Source organism: Eptatretus burgeri, chromosome 22 (genome assembly GCF_056783735.1).
Source record: "Eptatretus burgeri isolate ZD-2024b chromosome 22, Ebu_testis_v1, whole genome shotgun sequence".
NCBI lineage: Eukaryota > Metazoa > Chordata > Myxini > Myxiniformes > Myxinidae > Eptatretus > Eptatretus burgeri.
Window position 1 is genome coordinate 1,183,811 of NC_140982.1, and position 16,712 is coordinate 1,200,522.

At 42.8% G+C, this 16,712-nt stretch overlaps 1 protein-coding gene and 1 pseudogene across 1 annotated transcript; one reads left to right on the top strand and one right to left on the bottom strand.

Moving 5' to 3' along the window:
- Nucleotides 1-1,530: 1,530 nt before the first annotated feature.
- Nucleotides 1,531-15,191, bottom strand: LOC147008040 (uncharacterized). The gene is made up of 5 exons (XM_085865722.1): nt 15,065-15,191; nt 10,027-11,024; nt 9,580-9,700; nt 3,050-3,708; nt 1,531-2,936 (listed from the first exon to the last, which is right to left on the bottom strand). The coding sequence occupies exons 2-5, from the start codon at nt 11,019-11,021 to the stop codon at nt 2,735-2,737; spliced, it is 1,977 nt and encodes a 658-aa protein (XP_085721848.1). The 5' UTR covers nt 11,022-11,024; nt 15,065-15,191; the 3' UTR covers nt 1,531-2,734.
- On the top strand, nt 3,935-4,748 carry LOC147008041 (microtubule-associated protein RP/EB family member 3 pseudogene; annotated as a pseudogene).
- Nucleotides 15,192-16,712: the final 1,521 nt, after the last annotated feature.

A 16,712-nucleotide genomic window follows, 5' to 3' on the forward strand; every position in this document is an offset into this window, starting at 1 on the left:
TACAAATACATAGATTGCTTTAAAATTATTTGGATCAGACTTCGCTGCAATGCTTTATAAAAAATATTATTAGGATAGTCTTTTAAAAACGATAAATGTATAAACAGTCGAGCATTGGGTGGCTTTGACACCAACTCTCTGGTTGTAACATGGCTAGGCACCGTTATTTTGTCTGAATCTCGATGTTGCCCGAACTTAAATCGCAAGCGGCAAATGTGATTGGTCGAGACGGTGTACAGTTGCGCCACAATGCTGCGAAAGTGAAGGTTTTTGAAAGAACAAACAAGGCGATTTGTGTTCTTCAGGGTTCAAAATATTGTTGCAGTGACGCGGTTCATCCATTGTTAATTAAACAATGGTCATGGGGAAGGAAACACGAGGAAGACAATGAATAAAAGTACGAAACTAGAACAGTACTCGGTGGTACAGTGCATACCTCCGTCAGGCTAAACAGTTTGTATCCCACTGATAGGTCGGATCTGGATCCGGACCTGAACCAAAATCGAATCGGCTAATTTTTGTCACCTGCTCACTCATCCAGCATGATTTATCACAACTTGTCCATAACTTTTTGAAACATGGTGCTGCAGTATGTGTCGATTTTTTGCCCTACCTCTCAAAGGTGAAGAATCACTTTGAAAATCCTCGTATCTGGATTTGGATCTTCACCAAAATCGAATCGATTCGTCCAAGTCACACACCGAAACTGTCCATCGAATTTCGTCCGAATCCGTCCACAACTTTTTGAGATATCCTGTTCACAGCGAGACAAACACACGGACAAGGGTGAAAACACATTGTCCGTCCACCTTCGGTGGCGGAGGTAAGACTCTTGTGTATTATTCTGGAGGAACCCGTCTTTGGATGTGAAAAGGACGAGAAAACAGCTTCGGTGACAAGAAGCAATTAACATGCGATGGAATTGAAACAGAGACAGCTTGGAAGAGGTTCTCAAAGGCTGTCCCTACCTTAGGAATTGTCTGCAAGCTCTCGTCATTACGTACTGTCACAATGATGGAGGGGTATTAAAATAATAATTTTTGAATTGGAACGATTTTATAATTTAATTTCAAATCAGAATCATCAAAAAAAAAAATTTTCCCATTGGAACAAGTGAGATGGATAGATTTTTACCCATTTAATAGTCGTGATTATTCGAGCTGTATCAGGGTAGGACATCTCAACAATACCACCTCCATGTCCAAGCTCTTTCAGAATGACTCATTTTACTTGAGCACTCCGAGGGGTCGAAGGTCATAATTTGGGAGTACTGTAGAGTATAACCTGTCGGCATCACAATGAGGAAAAGGTGGCACAACTAATTAAACACAAAAATAAACTTCACCACCTGAACATCTGCAGTTTGTGGTGGAATGGGTGTTAAAAATTAATTGCTTTCCAAAGTTACAGGTTAACCCGAACACCATCGGTCCAGTGGAGAATGTGTCACACCGCAAAAACCCCACAAAAACCATGTTCCGTGCTGGTCTTGGTGGTGGAATGTCTGAAGCTGCAACCTCAATGTAATGTTTCAATAAAGTTTTATTAACAAGCATGACAATAACAAAAAAAGCAACATTGTTTATGAACATTTTAAACCATTCAATATTAACCAACTTAATCACAATAACAACTTTTTTTTTGGATGGGGTTGGGGGGAGGGGGTAGGGTTAGCATGAGGCTAATGTAGTAGAAATGCAGAAGTAACCCAAAATTGCTTTTGCAAAAAGCAAAGGAAAGAAAATTGCAGAATTTTTTTTTTTTTTTTTACAAACAATGCTCAAAATGACATCACAATGCAGGATTCTCGTATCTGGATTGTGAGCCTTTGTGAGATTGTGAGCCATCATCGACAAGAAGCCTTTTACATGCGATGGAATTGAAACAGAGACGGTTTGGAAGACATTCTCAAAGGCTGTCCCCACGTTAGGAATCGTCTGCAAGCTCTCGTCATTACGTACTGTCACAATGATGGAGGGGTGTTAAAATAATTATTTTTGAATTGGAACGATTTTAAAATTTAATTTCAAATCAGAATCATCAAAAAAAAATTTTTTTTTCATTGGAACAAGTGAGATGGATAGATTTTTTACCCATTTAATAGTCGTGATTATTCGAGCTGTATCAGAGGAGAACATCTCAACAATACCACCTCCATGTCCAAGCTCTTTCAGAATGACTCATTTTACTTGAGCACTCCGAGGGGTCGAAGGTCATAATTTGGAGTACTGTACAGTATAACCTGTCAGCGTCACAATGAGGAAAAGGTGGCACAACTAATTAAACACAAAAATAAACTTCACCACCTGTACATCTGCAGTTTGTGGTGGAATGTGTGTTAACAATTAATTGCTTTCAAAAGTAACAGGTGCACCCAAACACCATCGGTCCAGTGGAGAATGTTTGACATCGCAAAAAACCCACAAAAACCATGTTCCGTGCTGGACTTGGTGGTGGAATGTCTGAAGCTGCAACCTCAATGTAGTTTCAATAAAGTTTTATAAACAAGCAGAACAATAACAAAAAAAGCAACATTATTCATTAACATTTTAAACCATTCAATATTAACCAACTGAATCACAATAACAACTTTTTTTTTTGGAGGGGGGGGTAGGGTTAGCATGAGGCTAATGTAGTAGAAATGAAGAAGTAACCCAAAATTCCTTTTGCATTAAGCAAAGGAAAGAAAATTGCAGAATTTTTTTTTTTTTTACAAACAACGCTCAAAATGACATCACAATGCAGGATTATTCCGGCACACAACTGTGGTTCTGTCATCCACAATCACCACATCGTTCATGGAGGACACGAGCTTGGTATTCAGGCACAGGTTGGGTGCCTGGTTGGCCGAGCGAGTTGCCAATCGGTGTGAACGCAGCACGGGTGTCACCATGACAATATCACCGGTGGACGCATTTCCATCGATTCTGGATATTCTGGACACAAAGCAAATAGAATACGTTGAACGAGTAAAGTTGCAATAGAGGTCAACCAAATGGCATGCAACGAACACACACTGCAGGTTTCAACTTGCACCGCTCTCATATACCTGCGCAGAGATCGCTGAAGCTGGGGAGTCGACGTCACCTCGTACAATCGTACCCGACCCATCGGAAAGGTTTCCTTTTCGTCTTCTTCGACCACCGCTTCCTCTTTGCTTCGGCTTGGATGCTCCAAGTCCACATTGTCGTTCTTCTCCTCCAAGTCCACATTGTCTTTCTTCTCCTCCAAGTCCACATTGTCGTTCTTCTCCTCCAAGTCCACATTGTCGTTCTTCTCCTCAAAGTCCACATTGTCGTTCTTCTCCTCCAAGTCCACATTGTCGTTCTTCTCCTCCAAGTCCACATTGTCGTTCTTCTCCTCCAAGTCTACATTGTCTTTCTTCTCCTCCAAGTCCACATTGTCGTTCTTCTCCTCCAAGTCCACATTGTCGTTCTTCTCCTCCAAGTCCACATTGTCGTTCTTCTCCTCCAAGTCTACATTGTCGTTCTTCTCCTCCAAGTCCACATTGTCGTTCTTCTCCTCAAAGTCCACATTGTCGTTCTTCTCCTCCAAGTCTACATTGTCTTTCTTCTCCTCCAAGTCCACATTGTCGTTCTTCTCCTCCAAGTCCACATTGTCGTTTTTCACCTCCAAGTCCACATTGTCCTCCACATCATCTTCCTCTTTCAGACAAACGACGTAACCAGAAACGCAGGGTTGAATAATCTGCAGAAGAAACAGACCGACACAGAGCTGCAGTGAAGCAGGGTAAGAAAAAACACCGTGTTCAAGAAACTGAAGAAGAAACAGACAGATGCAGAGCTGCAGATAAACGAGGTAAGCAGAAACACCGTGCTGAACAAACTGTAGAAGAATCACACCTCGGACTTGGACGGGCCGCAAATGTAATACGCTCGGACACGTCAGCCGAGGAGGTTGAGGAATGAAGAAACAGTTCAGTTCTGATTGGGGCATGACTGTGAATGTTTATTCCACTTTATGACCAGTGAGAACTTGAGCCGCCATGATACGCTTTTGTGGATCAACGAGTCTCTGCATCTCAGCTCTGAGAACATTGAACAGCTTTGCTCAGGAGTGACCTATTGCCAATTTATGGACATGTTGTTTCTTGGTTGCATCTCACTTAAAAAAGTGAAGTTTCAAGCGAAGCTCAAGCATGAATATCTCCATAACTTCAAGATGTTGCAAACCGGATTCAAACAGGTAGAGGTGGACAAGGTGTGTTAAGGGACGATTTCAAGACAATTTCGAGTTTGTGCAGTGGTTTCAGAAGTTTTTCAATGCAAATTATGATGGCCATGAGTACGATGCCGTTGCAGCAAGGAAAGGTCAGGATGCCCTCCCACCACTAAACCCGGGTCCTCAGATCTTCAACAAGCCAAAGGCCAAGGGTTCATCCACACCCAAGATGGCTGCACCTATCCAAAGGCAAGATGATTCTGCTTCCAGTTCCTCTCCTGTGTCCATGAGTTAGAAACATCAACAAAGAATGAAAAATGACCGTGCGAGTCCTGCTGGGCCTAATCATAGAATTGAATAATCAGATTAAGGCTTTGCAAATAACATTGGATGAAATGGAGAAGGAACGAGATTTCCATTTCAAGAAGTTTCAGAAAATGGAGCAGCTTCTTCAAAAACAAGATGATCAACGGAAGCCATTGTGTCAGCGCATCGACTCTCTCCTCGACGCTCGTATGGAAGACGAGGGCAGTGAAACGCCACAGGATGAACCTGAAGAACTCTGAGTACCTGTGCTCATGTTGATGCTTGGTTTTGTTTCTCAGTATTGTCTTCGCTCTTCATTTGGTGTTCTGGAGGACAAAGTATCATTTTCAAGATTAAGAAAAGTTTTCTGCCATTGCAACTGTATGCTTCTAAAAGTTTGATGTTTGGTTTTACTGTGGCACTTGGCAGAAAGTCTCCAGTTTGTTATTGAGTTGTATTGTTCTCTATTGTGGGTTGTGTTGGCGTGGCATTACTGTCAGCAATGTTGGGTTAATGAGTTTGGCTCTTGTGTTGTAAGACAATCCAAATTGATGTGGTGCTGAATTTATTTTCAACTCGAATGTTATTTGTACTTTAACTGAACTCTTTGTGATGAGGAAGATTGGTGGGACATTTCAGAAAGTGTATGCATGTCTACATCGTCATCTCACATGTCATGAACATAACTTGATTCTTCGCAAGTTCCCTCAACGTTGAGATCCTATAATGGTGAATGTTGTTTGGCTGTTCAATGTCCAACTTGTACTTGTTTGAAATGCACTCTGTGAAAGTTATTTATTTATTTATTGTCAATTTTTGTGACATTTTGAGATCGAATGCCACAGGGTTAATTAAAGATATGTTCTGGCGACGAGTTGATTCCTCCGAGATTTGTCATGACATCTTGTGAATCCAGTGTTTTGTATTTTTCATTCATAAGTAAATGTAAAAAGTCTTAGCAGCTTCGCCTCAGACAACAAATACCAACAATTGAGGAGTCGGCTGTAATTGTTCATGCTAAAATCAGAGAAGGGCCAATCTATGCCTGCAGCTCTTGTCACAGACCACTGTGTCGATCATCTGTACTTCAGACAAATGAGAACAAATATACATTTGCTCCTGTGGCACTGATCCAGGATATACTTCAATCTGTGGAAGAAACTTCAGACGAATGACAAAACCTGGATATGCAACACGTGTCATTCTGCATTAAAGAGAGGACAGACACCTACTCAGTGCTGGGCTAATGGCCTGGCACTCGACAGCATCCCTCCAGAGTTGGATGATCTCCGACCATTAGAACAGAGGTTGATTTAGCCAAAGAATCCCATTCATGAAACTTGTGGGATTACCCAAGGGAGGCCAAAAAGCCATCCATGGCAGTGCTGTGAATGTGCCCTCCAAACGGAATGCAATCTGTTCATTGATACCTCGACTACCACAAGATGCTGAGGTTGTGTGCCTCTTAAACTTAAGCGAAAACTTGTGTGGGCACGACATGATATTGTATGAATATGTTCGGCCCAAAAAGGTGATGGAGGCACTTCGGTGGCTTCAGCAGCACAACCTCCACTACAAGGACATTACCATTTGTTAAGACTGGGAAAATCATTGGGAAAATACTGACTCAGAATTGTGGGAAGCAGTGGTACAGACAGATGCTGAACCGATGGACATTGAAGTTGCCAAAAGTGAGCACACAAAAAGTGACCAGCACACTGTGGAACGGCATGCATTGCCTGGTGCCACCACCAAGACCACCACGAAGACCTTGCGGTTTTTGAATAATGTTCACGGATCTCCAGCATCCTGGAGCAAAGAACTTCTGGATCTCTGAGCAATGGTACGTCAACTTTTCATCCCAACACGGTTTTCTGACCTGATCAACTGAAGGTATGCAATGGCCAGAAGTTATCCACAGCATCAGTCATCAATATGGCCAAGTACTGATGGATGAAGATGTGAAAAAAATCTATCATGGGATGAAAAGTGTGAACGGTTACGTTACAATCCAGCAACAGCTGCTCGTCAGTTCCAATACAGAGTCGACTCCTTTTTCAAAGAATTCCTTGGATCCAAGAGTAACCCTGTTGGAGAAGTTCAGGACTTTATGATGAGAATTGAGTTCCAAGCTTGGGGCTCCCCCCACACCCACACAATTTTGTGGATAAAGGATGCTCCAAAACTAGATGTCAATGAGGATGAGGAGGTAGCAGCTTTTATTGACAAGCACCAGAAATATTGTGTTCCACAGAACTTCAGAAGCTTGTGCTTGGTTTGCAGAAGCACGTCCACTCACAAACATGCGGACGAAACAAGAGGAGCAGATTCAGATTCCCTCATCCACCAAGTGCTGAGACATTGATTGCAGGACCCTCCATTGAGCTGGATCCCATAGTTGTAGCACGACAGCTTTGCCAACAACAACAACAAATAGTCACTCAAGTGAGAGAAACTCTGGAAAATAATGATGTTCCTGAAGATGTTGCATTGGATGAGCTGTTGCGACTGTCACAGGTGGACATCTATCAGCACAATCACTATGGGTCATTGCTGGACCATGTGCATGCAAACAAAGATGTGGAGATAGTAATGGACATTGTGGATACATTATTCAGACCACGATGCGGTATATGTTGTCTGAACTGTACTCTGGTACTGAGAGTGCTGTGAGATGTGGTGATGCCATCTCGGACATATTTCCAGTTGTTACTGGAGTTCGTCAGGGGTGTGTACTGGCCACCACACTTTTCAGCGCTTGTGTGGACTAGATTCTGGGGAAGATGTCGGCGAGATCAAGCTGCGGTGCATCGTTTGGGAATGTCAAGATCTCTGACCTTGATTTCGCAGATGATGCAGTCATCTTTGCGGAGACTCTGGATATCCTTTTGGGGGCCCTCGAGGTGCTGAATGAGGAGTCAGAGCCACTGGGATTATGGGTTTCCTGGGTCAAAACTAAGATCCAGTCTTTCAGTGACATCTTGAATGCTGCTGTCCTGTCTGTACCTGTTTTCTGGTGAGGATGTTGAGGACACGGAGAGATTCACTTACCTTGGCAGTATCAGAGAAACAGTCGCGCTTCCAAGAAATGATAGCTACCCTGGCAGCGAAACTGCCATACACAAGAAGAAGAAGACTTACATTGGCAGTGATATTCATGTCTCTGCTGGCTGTAAGCCAGAGGTCAATAGAAGTTTTCACAGATGTCACAGAGTCCTTCATTATTTCAAGTAAGGATATGAGAGGAGTGTAAGGAGTCATCGCAGATGCCTACATGATTTCAAACAAGGATATGAGGAGTGAAAGGAGTCATCACAGACCTCTATTGGATTGCAAACAAGGATATGAGGAGTGTAAGGAGTCATCACAGACCTCTATAGGATTGCAAACAAGGATATGAGGAGTGTAAGGAGACATCGCAGACTCCAATATAATCTCAAACAAGGATATTAGGAGTGTAAGGAGTTATCACAGACCCCTATAGGATTGCAAACAAGGATATGAGGAGGAGTGTAAGGAGTCATCACAGACCCCAATAGGATTGCAAACAAGGATATGAGGAGTGTAAGGAGTCATCGCAGACTCTAATATAATCTCAAACAAGGATATGAGGAGTGTGAGGAGTCATCACAGACCCCTATAGGATTGCAAACAAGGATATGAGGAGTGTAAGGAGACATCGCAGACTCCAATATAATCTCAAACAAGGATATGAGATGTGTAAGGAGTCATCACAGACCCCTATAGGATCTCAAACAAGGATATGAGGAGTGCAAGGAGCCATCGCAGACTCCTATATAATCTCAAACAAGGATATGAGATGTGTAAGGAGTCATCACAGACCCCTATAGGATCTCAAACAAGGATATGAGGAGTGCAAGGAGCCATCGCAGACTCCTATATAATCTCAAACAAGGATATGAGGCGTGAAAGGAGTCGGCGCAGGTTCCTTCAGGATCTCAAACAAGGATATGAGGAGTGCAAGGAGCCATCGCAGACTCCTATAGGATTGCAAACAAGGATATGAGGAGGAGTGAAAGGAGTCGGCGCAGGCTCCTTCAGGATCTCAAACAAGGATATGAGGAGTGCAAGGAGCCATCGCAGACTCCTATATAATCTCAAACAAGGATATGAGGAGGAGTGAAAGGAGTCGGCGCAGGCTCCTTCAGGATCTCAAACAAGGATATGAGGAGTGCAAGGAGCCATCGCAGACTCCTATAGGATTGCAAACAAGGATATGAGGAGGAGTGAAAGGAGTCATCGCAGACTCGGATAGGATCACAAACAAGGATATTGTGATAGGAGTGTAAGGAGTCGGCTCAGGCTCCTTTAGGATCTCAAACAAGGATATGATTAGGCCACTTGGCCCATCATTGCCATGTTGCACTCCCAGGTTAATTTTTGCTTGTTTTAAACATCAATCTTGTTGATGGTTAACTCAAGTCTAAGTAACCTGACTTTGATCGGATGGCCAAAATTGTATAAAATAAGGCAATGTATGTCGGTCTGATAATTATAGAATCGGAAATGGCTGGGCCGATCAAATTTTGCACACGTGTTTGAGGTACCCAGAGTCAGATCATGGGACAAAACAATCCCCATCTGCATCCGAGGGTGGGCTGACTTACGATTTTCGCCTGTACACGTGGCACAGTGCAAGTGGTTTACTGACCACTGCTGGGGAGAGAGGGAATTATGAGTCATGGCACAAAATATAATTACCCCATTTTCCCCAACCCAGTCGCTTCCTCGGGGAGCGGGAGTTTGTTGTAACTTTTGAACGGGTGAATATTACATGATGAACACCAATACGTCTCCCTTCATACAATTCCTTGCACCAAGGATCAGAAATACACGTTAAACCAAGTTTTTAAAAACACAACTGCAGACGATGTCTTTTCAATAATGTTATAATTTGAGGTCAAATTTGGTCAAAAAAAACAAAAAAAAAATTGGAGATTTTCTCAACACTTGACAAGGCCACGCTGAAAAAAAATACAGCCATTCACCTGGCATCTTGGAGCACACCTTAATCCCCGGCGAAAGAACAAACAACCCAGTAACTCAACATTGCCACCTCATCTCACTTGCCTGGGTCGCGTTCAGTTGACTGTTTGAACGCTTAGGTGGGTTATGTCGGAGTGTGGTCTTCAACATTGGTGGTCGCTTGTAGGACTTTTGTCGAGCAGCCAACCATCGTGTCAACTGCATTCTGAATAACACGTTGATGATGATAATAAAATAAATAAAGATGAAAGTGGTATTAAAAACAAGTAATTTTAAAAAACACCTTTATGATAAAAATTTTCATATTCAAATCAAATGTTCCCAAATTCTGGATAAGTCAATGTTCCCAATGTTCCCAAAGTCAAGTCAAATGTTCCCAAATTCTGGATAAGTCAATGTTCCCAATGTTCCCAAAGTCAAGTCAAATGTTCCCAAATTCTGGATGCATTGTTTCCATCATATTGGATTCCCCCAAAGTCAAAACGGGACGGGGCCTTGTTAAAACAACAACCCAAAACCGCTTCGGCATACCTCCTTGTTTCTGTTTCCTCACTGAGCACGGAATATTGGTGGGCCTGCACTGTGCTTTTCGTTGTGTGCATTTGTGAAGCAGAAGTAGAGGAGGGCCGTGTCGTTGAGGAGAGCTGCGCCAATGCAGAGCTCAGTGTCACAGAGGAGGGACGTGCCCGTGCAGAAGGCCGTGCCAGTGAGGAGGGCCGTGCCGTTGTGGAGGATCGTGTTGCTGAGGAGGGCCGTGCCAGTGAGGAGGGCCGTGCCGTTGTGGAGGGCCGTGCTGCTGAGGAGCGCCGTGCCAGTGAGGAGGGCGGTGCCGTTGTGGAGGGCCGTGCTGCTGAGGAGCGCCGTGCCAGTGAGGAGGGCGGTGCCGTTGTGGAGGGCCGTGCCAGTGAGGAGGGCCGCGCTGTTGTGGCGGGCCGTGCTGCTGAGGAGTGTGCTGCTGTGGAGAGCCTCACCGCTGAAGACCGTTCCGATGCGGAGGGCTGTGCCAATGCGGAGGGTCGTGCCACTGAGGAGGGCCGTGCCAATGCGGAGGGTCGTGCCGTTGAGGAGGGCCGCGCAGCTGAGGAGGGCCGCGCAGCTGAGGATGCACCCCTTGCGGAAGGCACTGGCGAGACGTCATTTTCATACTCATTTGTTGTGACGGCTTCAGCAGAGATACTTTGGGAATCAACTGCAGACCTTTGAATATTTGGCTCACAGATGTTCCCATTTTCCGGTCTCGTATGATGTGTGTCAGGTATGAGAGACCGCGAAGACTGTTTTTGTAAAGGGAGGATCCTACAAGGGAGTGGGATAAGGCTAGGACGAGAGGGCCTTGAGGTTGAAGATTGTACAGGTGTAAAACCTGTATGGAGATATTCCAAATTGTTGGAAGAAAAAATGCTGAGTCTTTTCATATTTTGGAGAAGATCACGTTGAGAGATCTGACCATCGTCGGATGGCGGCATTTCCAAACAACATTCTCCTTTCACGCGTCCCGTCACACAATCACATTTCTCAATTTCCATTGCCTGAAAAAGGAACAACACCAAACAGAAACAATACTCATCAACCGTGAGGATGAAAGAAAAAAAAATTCTTCAAAAGAAACATGAACACTTCAAAGACCCTTGGTTTGTAATAACATACAACGCCGGCTGTGTTGGGATTTCGAAATTAGCTTTCATATTGAAAAAGTTAAATCACATCAACAGTTCAAAGGAGTTCCATTTGTTGGTCTGTGTGTGCAGAATGGCCCAGAAAAAATTAAATAAATAAATAAAATAATCAATCCAAATTGTCTTCTCAAACTCTCATCCACCCAGAAGGTAAATTTCAAATCACATCCTTGAGTCTTGAGAGGCCTTTGCCACCAACTTCTCGTGTGAAAACAACTGGATGTTGGTGATATCATTCCACCCACAGAGGATTCACAATCCATGGCGCGCCATCCCACGAGGAGGGGGGGGGGGCAGAGTAAAGGAAGAGTTTGAAGAAGAAAAAAAAAATCGTGAATGTGAGTGGTGAACACCTTCACGACCAAAGTGGGATTGGAAAAGTGGAAGGCAAGGAGGAAGGAAGAGTCCGTACAGGAAGTCACGTGGTTACAGGAGGGGAAAGCCTGGCACGTCCTGCCGGTCCACACCCCTTCCTCATCCAAGAATGATGTTGATATATAACGATGACTGATGTTTCACAAACAGGGTGATTCAGTGTTCTCATCCGAATACCTGGCTCCTGATACAGGTAAATCCAGGTTCAAATCCCTCCCTCGTAATTCATGTAAAAGTACATTGATATCTACTGGTGTCTTTCTCCTGCATGTGATGTACAGCAATGGCAAGCAAGGGATATACAGCAAGGGAACAACGATGGAGAAAGGAACATTTTGTGCGTAAACGATCTATTTATTACATAGACGAATATGACGCATTTTTTTGGACTTCCAGATCTTTCTCGTCCACTTTTGTTTCCAGAGTCGAGGCTCATGGAGGAGCTACTACATAGAACGCATCAGAACTCAACGGAACAAAATGAATGACAGAAAGAGAGAGGGACAACAACAACGGCAGCGTTGAGGGGACAAAATCGAGAGACTCGGACAAATAAGGGATGTGAGGTAGAATGAGGACTTGGGGAGGACGCACGGGGGTGGACAAAGATGTGTACAGAAGATGTATAATAGGTGTCATCTATCTATAATTCCAGCAATCTCTGTGTGTGTGTGTCTGTGTGTGTGTGACCGCTATTTCTCGACAACCTCTGGTCCGATCTAATTGAAACTTGCCAGGTATATTGCTGGGGTCCTGAGGATGTGCCTTTTCAAGGTTTGATATTAATCGGACAAGTGCTTCCCAAGTTATGGCCATTTATTTACCAAACCAATGGCAAGACACGTTGTTGCGTGGGCGTGGCCGATGGGGAAGGGAAGCACAGCCACGTTCCCCATTACGGGTTACAACGTACAGACTTCCGGAGAGTGATGACTTCGTGTATTCTAATAATTTCTTGATTTTTTATGCGCATTTATAGATAAACACAATGGCCCAAGTTATGATCGTTTTCACATTAGACGGTGTATAGATCCTGTTCTTGGCGGTGTAGTTGTCATTGTGAAGGTAATATTGAGGAATTTTTTTTTCAGATGAGATCCTGTTCTAGGCGGTGTAGTTGTTGTTGTGAAGGTAATGTTGAGGTAATATTAATTTTTTTAGATGAGATCCTGTTCTAGGCGGTGTAGTTGTTGTTGTGAAGGTAATGTTGAAGTATAATGTTGAGGTAATATTCATTTTTTGAGATGAGATCCTGTTCTCGGTGGTGTAGTTGTTGTTGTGAAGGTAATGTTGAGGAATTTTTTTTTTCAGATGAGATCCTGTTCTTGGCGGTGTAGTTGTTGTTGTGAAGGTAATGTTGAAGTACAATGTTGAGGTAATATTAATTTTTTGGATGAGATCCTGTTCTTGGCGGTGTAGTTGTCGTTGTGAAGGTAATGTTGAGGTAATATTTATTTTTTTAAATGAGATCCTGTTCTAGGCGGTGTAGTTGTCATTGTGAAGGTAATGTTGAGGAATTTTTTTTTTCAGATGATATCCTGTTCTAGGCGGTGTAGTTGTTGTTGTGAAGGTAATGTTGAAGTATAATGTTGAGGTAATATTAATTTTTTTAGATGAGATCCTGTTCTAGGCGGTGTAGTTGTTGTTGTGAAGGTAATGTTGAAGTATAATGTTGAGGTAATATTCATTTTTTTAGATGAGATCCTGTTCTAGGCGGTGTAGTTGTTGTTGTGAAGGTAATGTTGAAGTATAATGTTGAGGTAATATTCATTTTTTGGGTGAGATCCTGTTCTTGGCGGTGTAGTTGTCATTGTGAAGGTAATGTTGAGGTAATATTAATTTTTTTTAAATGAGATCCTGTTCTAGGCGGTGTAGTTGTCGTTGTGAAGGTAATGTTGAGGAATTTTTTTTTTTTCAGATGAGATCCTGTTCTCGGCGGTGTAGTTGTTGTTGTGAAGGTAATGTTGAAGTATAATGTTGAGGTAATATTAATTTTTTTAGATGAGATCCTGTTCTAGGCGGTGTAGTTGTTGTTGTGAAGGTAATGTTGAGGTAATATTAATTTTTTTAGATGAGATCCTGTTCTAGGCGGTGTAGTTGTTGTTGTGAAGGTAATGTTGAAGTATAATGTTGAGGTAATATTCATTTTTTGAGATGAGATCCTGTTCTCGGTGGTGTAGTTGTTGTTGTGAAGGTAATGTTGAGGAATTTTTTTTTTCAGATGAGATCCTGTTCTTGGCGGTGTAGTTGTTGTTGTGAAGGTAATGTTGAAGTACAATGTTGAGGTAATATTAATTTTTTGGATGAGATCCTGTTCTTGGCGGTGTAGTTGTCGTTGTGAAGGTAATGTTGAGGTAATATTTATTTTTTTAAATGAGATCCTGTTCTAGGCGGTGTAGTTGTCATTGTGAAGGTAATGTTGAGGAATTTTTTTTTTCAGATGATATCCTGTTCTAGGCGGTGTAGTTGTTGTTGTGAAGGTAATGTTGAAGTATAATGTTGAGGTAATATTAATTTTTTTAGATGAGATCCTGTTCTAGGCGGTGTAGTTGTTGTTGTGAAGGTAATGTTGAAGTATAATGTTGAGGTAATATTCATTTTTTTAGATGAGATCCTGTTCTAGGCGGTGTAGTTGTTGTTGTGAAGGTAATGTTGAAGTATAATGTTGAGGTAATATTCATTTTTTTAGATGAGATCCTGTTCTTGGCGGTATAGTTGTCGTTGTGAAGGTAATGTTGAGGTAATATTTATTTTTTTCAATGAGATCCTGTTCTAGGCGGTGTAGTTGTCGTTGTGAAGGTAATGTTGAGGAATTTTTTTTTCAGATGAGATTCTGTTCTCGGCGGTGTTGTTGTCGTTGTGAAGGTAATGTTGAGGTTACATTTTTTTTATATGAGATCCTGTTCTCGATGGTGTAGTTGTCATTGTGAAGGTAATGTTGAGTTAATATATTTTTTTCAGATGAGATCCTGTTCTCGGCGGTGTTGTTGTCGTTGTGAAGGTAATGTTGAGGTATAATGTTGAGGTAACATTTTTTTTCAGATGAGATCCTGTTCTCGGTGGTGTAGTTGTCATTGTGAAGGTAATGTTGAGGTAATATTTATTTTTTCAGATGAGATCCTGCTCGAGGCGGTGTAGTTGTTGTTGTGAAGGTAATGTTGAGGTAATATACAGTAGTGTTATCACGGTTATAGAAATACACAAATAATTAATTTGATCTATAGTATTCCCAATCACACCTTTATGACTAAAAAATTAACAACAAAACTAGAGTAAATACTCCAGCAGTTTTAAGTCTACCTAATTTTATAATAAAGACATCTCCCGCTTCATTAAAAAATAATTTTTAATCGTGATTAACATTATTTGATCGCTGATCCCGAATCCAGGCCGAATTAACCGGAAATTGCAGCATCGAATGTAAGAAGAATTCTACGTTCGCTTCTCGGCTTTGCCTATTCCATATTAACAGTCCTCACCATTTCATTTAACACAATTTACACGAGACAAAGGAATACCAGTCTTTCTTGCTTTCCAGCAGGCCCTCAACAACAGGAAGCTCTGGAAGGAGTGTCTGAGGCGCACTTACGGCAAACACCGCGTTTCGTTTCGAAAGATGTGTTACGAAGGGTATAAATGGAATGAAAACTAACGAAAATAATGTTAATTATCTGGTAACTTTCAAACTGATTTGCACAGTGTGGCAGAACTGCGTGTGGAAAAAAACAAATATTACGCTGCTACGGATTACATCGTCAGGGCTGACAAACACAGCTTAATATTCGTGATTCGCAGTTACCCCCATGGAGCACGTGATATCACGTATTTTTGGTGTTCTTTGATGCAGCTCTGAAATTCGATGTAACAAGAGATATTTTATAAATTTACCTCATCAGTAAAATATTTCCTTCTGTTGTAAATTTACCCACCAGCCGGCCAGCCCCCCCACCCCCCCCAAAAAAAATGCATAATGGTAGGATGTATACATAAGCTTGGTAGTGGACTCCTCCTTCTGGCTCCCCATTTATTTATCTTTCTGTCCCTCTTCCTCATATTCTGCAGCCGCTGCCAACACAATAAATCCGATCGGGGAAGTTGTCATAAGAGGATTGAGTCAACCTGAAAACAACGGCGCGGATAGCTTTCGCTGGAATACCACGATGGCATTGTTCCACACGGAGACCGCCATCTTGTTAAGCGGTGCCGAGCACTCAGTTCCGTTGGCTTGCTTGAGCGCTTTGAATCAAGCAAGCTGCCTGCTCACAGAATACACCCCCAGGCAATTCTGCTGCTTCTTGTCTCGACACCATTTGCAGTAAATGTGACGTCACACGTCACAGGTGACACCTGCAAACGAAATAAGTGAATAAAACTTTGATAAAAGTTCTTGAATACGCGTCAAACCGCATCCGAGTATCCCGTTTCATTCGTTCTGATGACGGTTTGGATTTGGAAGGGTAATTTGTGGCATGAGACGTCGTTGATGAGAAGGGAAGACGAGGAGGCACGACGATGTGACGTTCTGTTTGCAGTAGTTCGGCACGTACAAGCCCTGCCTCGCAGTAATACTGAAGAGGAACAAGTCTTCTGCAAGTTCGTAAGAACAAGACTAGTTTCTGAGTGTGCTTGTCAAATGAGGTCACCTGTTTGTTCTCATCACTCGCAAAACCAACTTCTTCTGCAAAACCCCGGGTCGTAAGTTTGACCCACCGAGAGATGTCGTGAAAAAGGCCAAGAAAACCTGTGGCGGACACAATGCCGAGCACGGTCACAGGGAGTGACTCGTCCATCAGCTCCTGTCCAGGTCTCTTCGATTGATGTTCGCTCGTTTCGTGCTTCACCGTCGTCGAGATGAGTCCGTACTTCGACCGTAACGGAAAGGAAACATTCGAGATGAGTTCCGAAAGCCACAAGACCGGCTCTTCAATAAATGACTATCTCGGTGTCCCGGCGGAGTTTGTGTCACCGACGTCATCTCGAAAAGCGTTTTTTTACCATGTTTGGTGGAAAATAAATAAATAATATACAAACTCTTCTGATTCTTACCAACCCGCCTTTCGTTACTGACAACTTGCCGCGTATCCAAATTGATTTCCTTTATTATAGTCCGGTGTTGAGAAAAGGATATGCACACAATCATGAAGGCGTCACACATGAGCGGCGGCC

Coding starts and splice junctions, on each gene's coding strand:
- LOC147008040 (XM_085865722.1), bottom strand. CDS start 11,021: ATGGAAATTGAGAAATGTGATTGTGTGACGGGACGCGTGAAAGGAGAA. Junction 9,701..10,026: donor GAGGAAACAGAAACAAGGAG/GTATGCCGAAGC, acceptor CGTGTTATTCAG/AATGCAGTTGACACGATGGT. Junction 2,937..3,049: donor CTTCAGCGATCTCTGCGCAG/GTATATGAGAGC, acceptor CTTTGTGTCCAG/AATATCCAGAATCGATGGAA.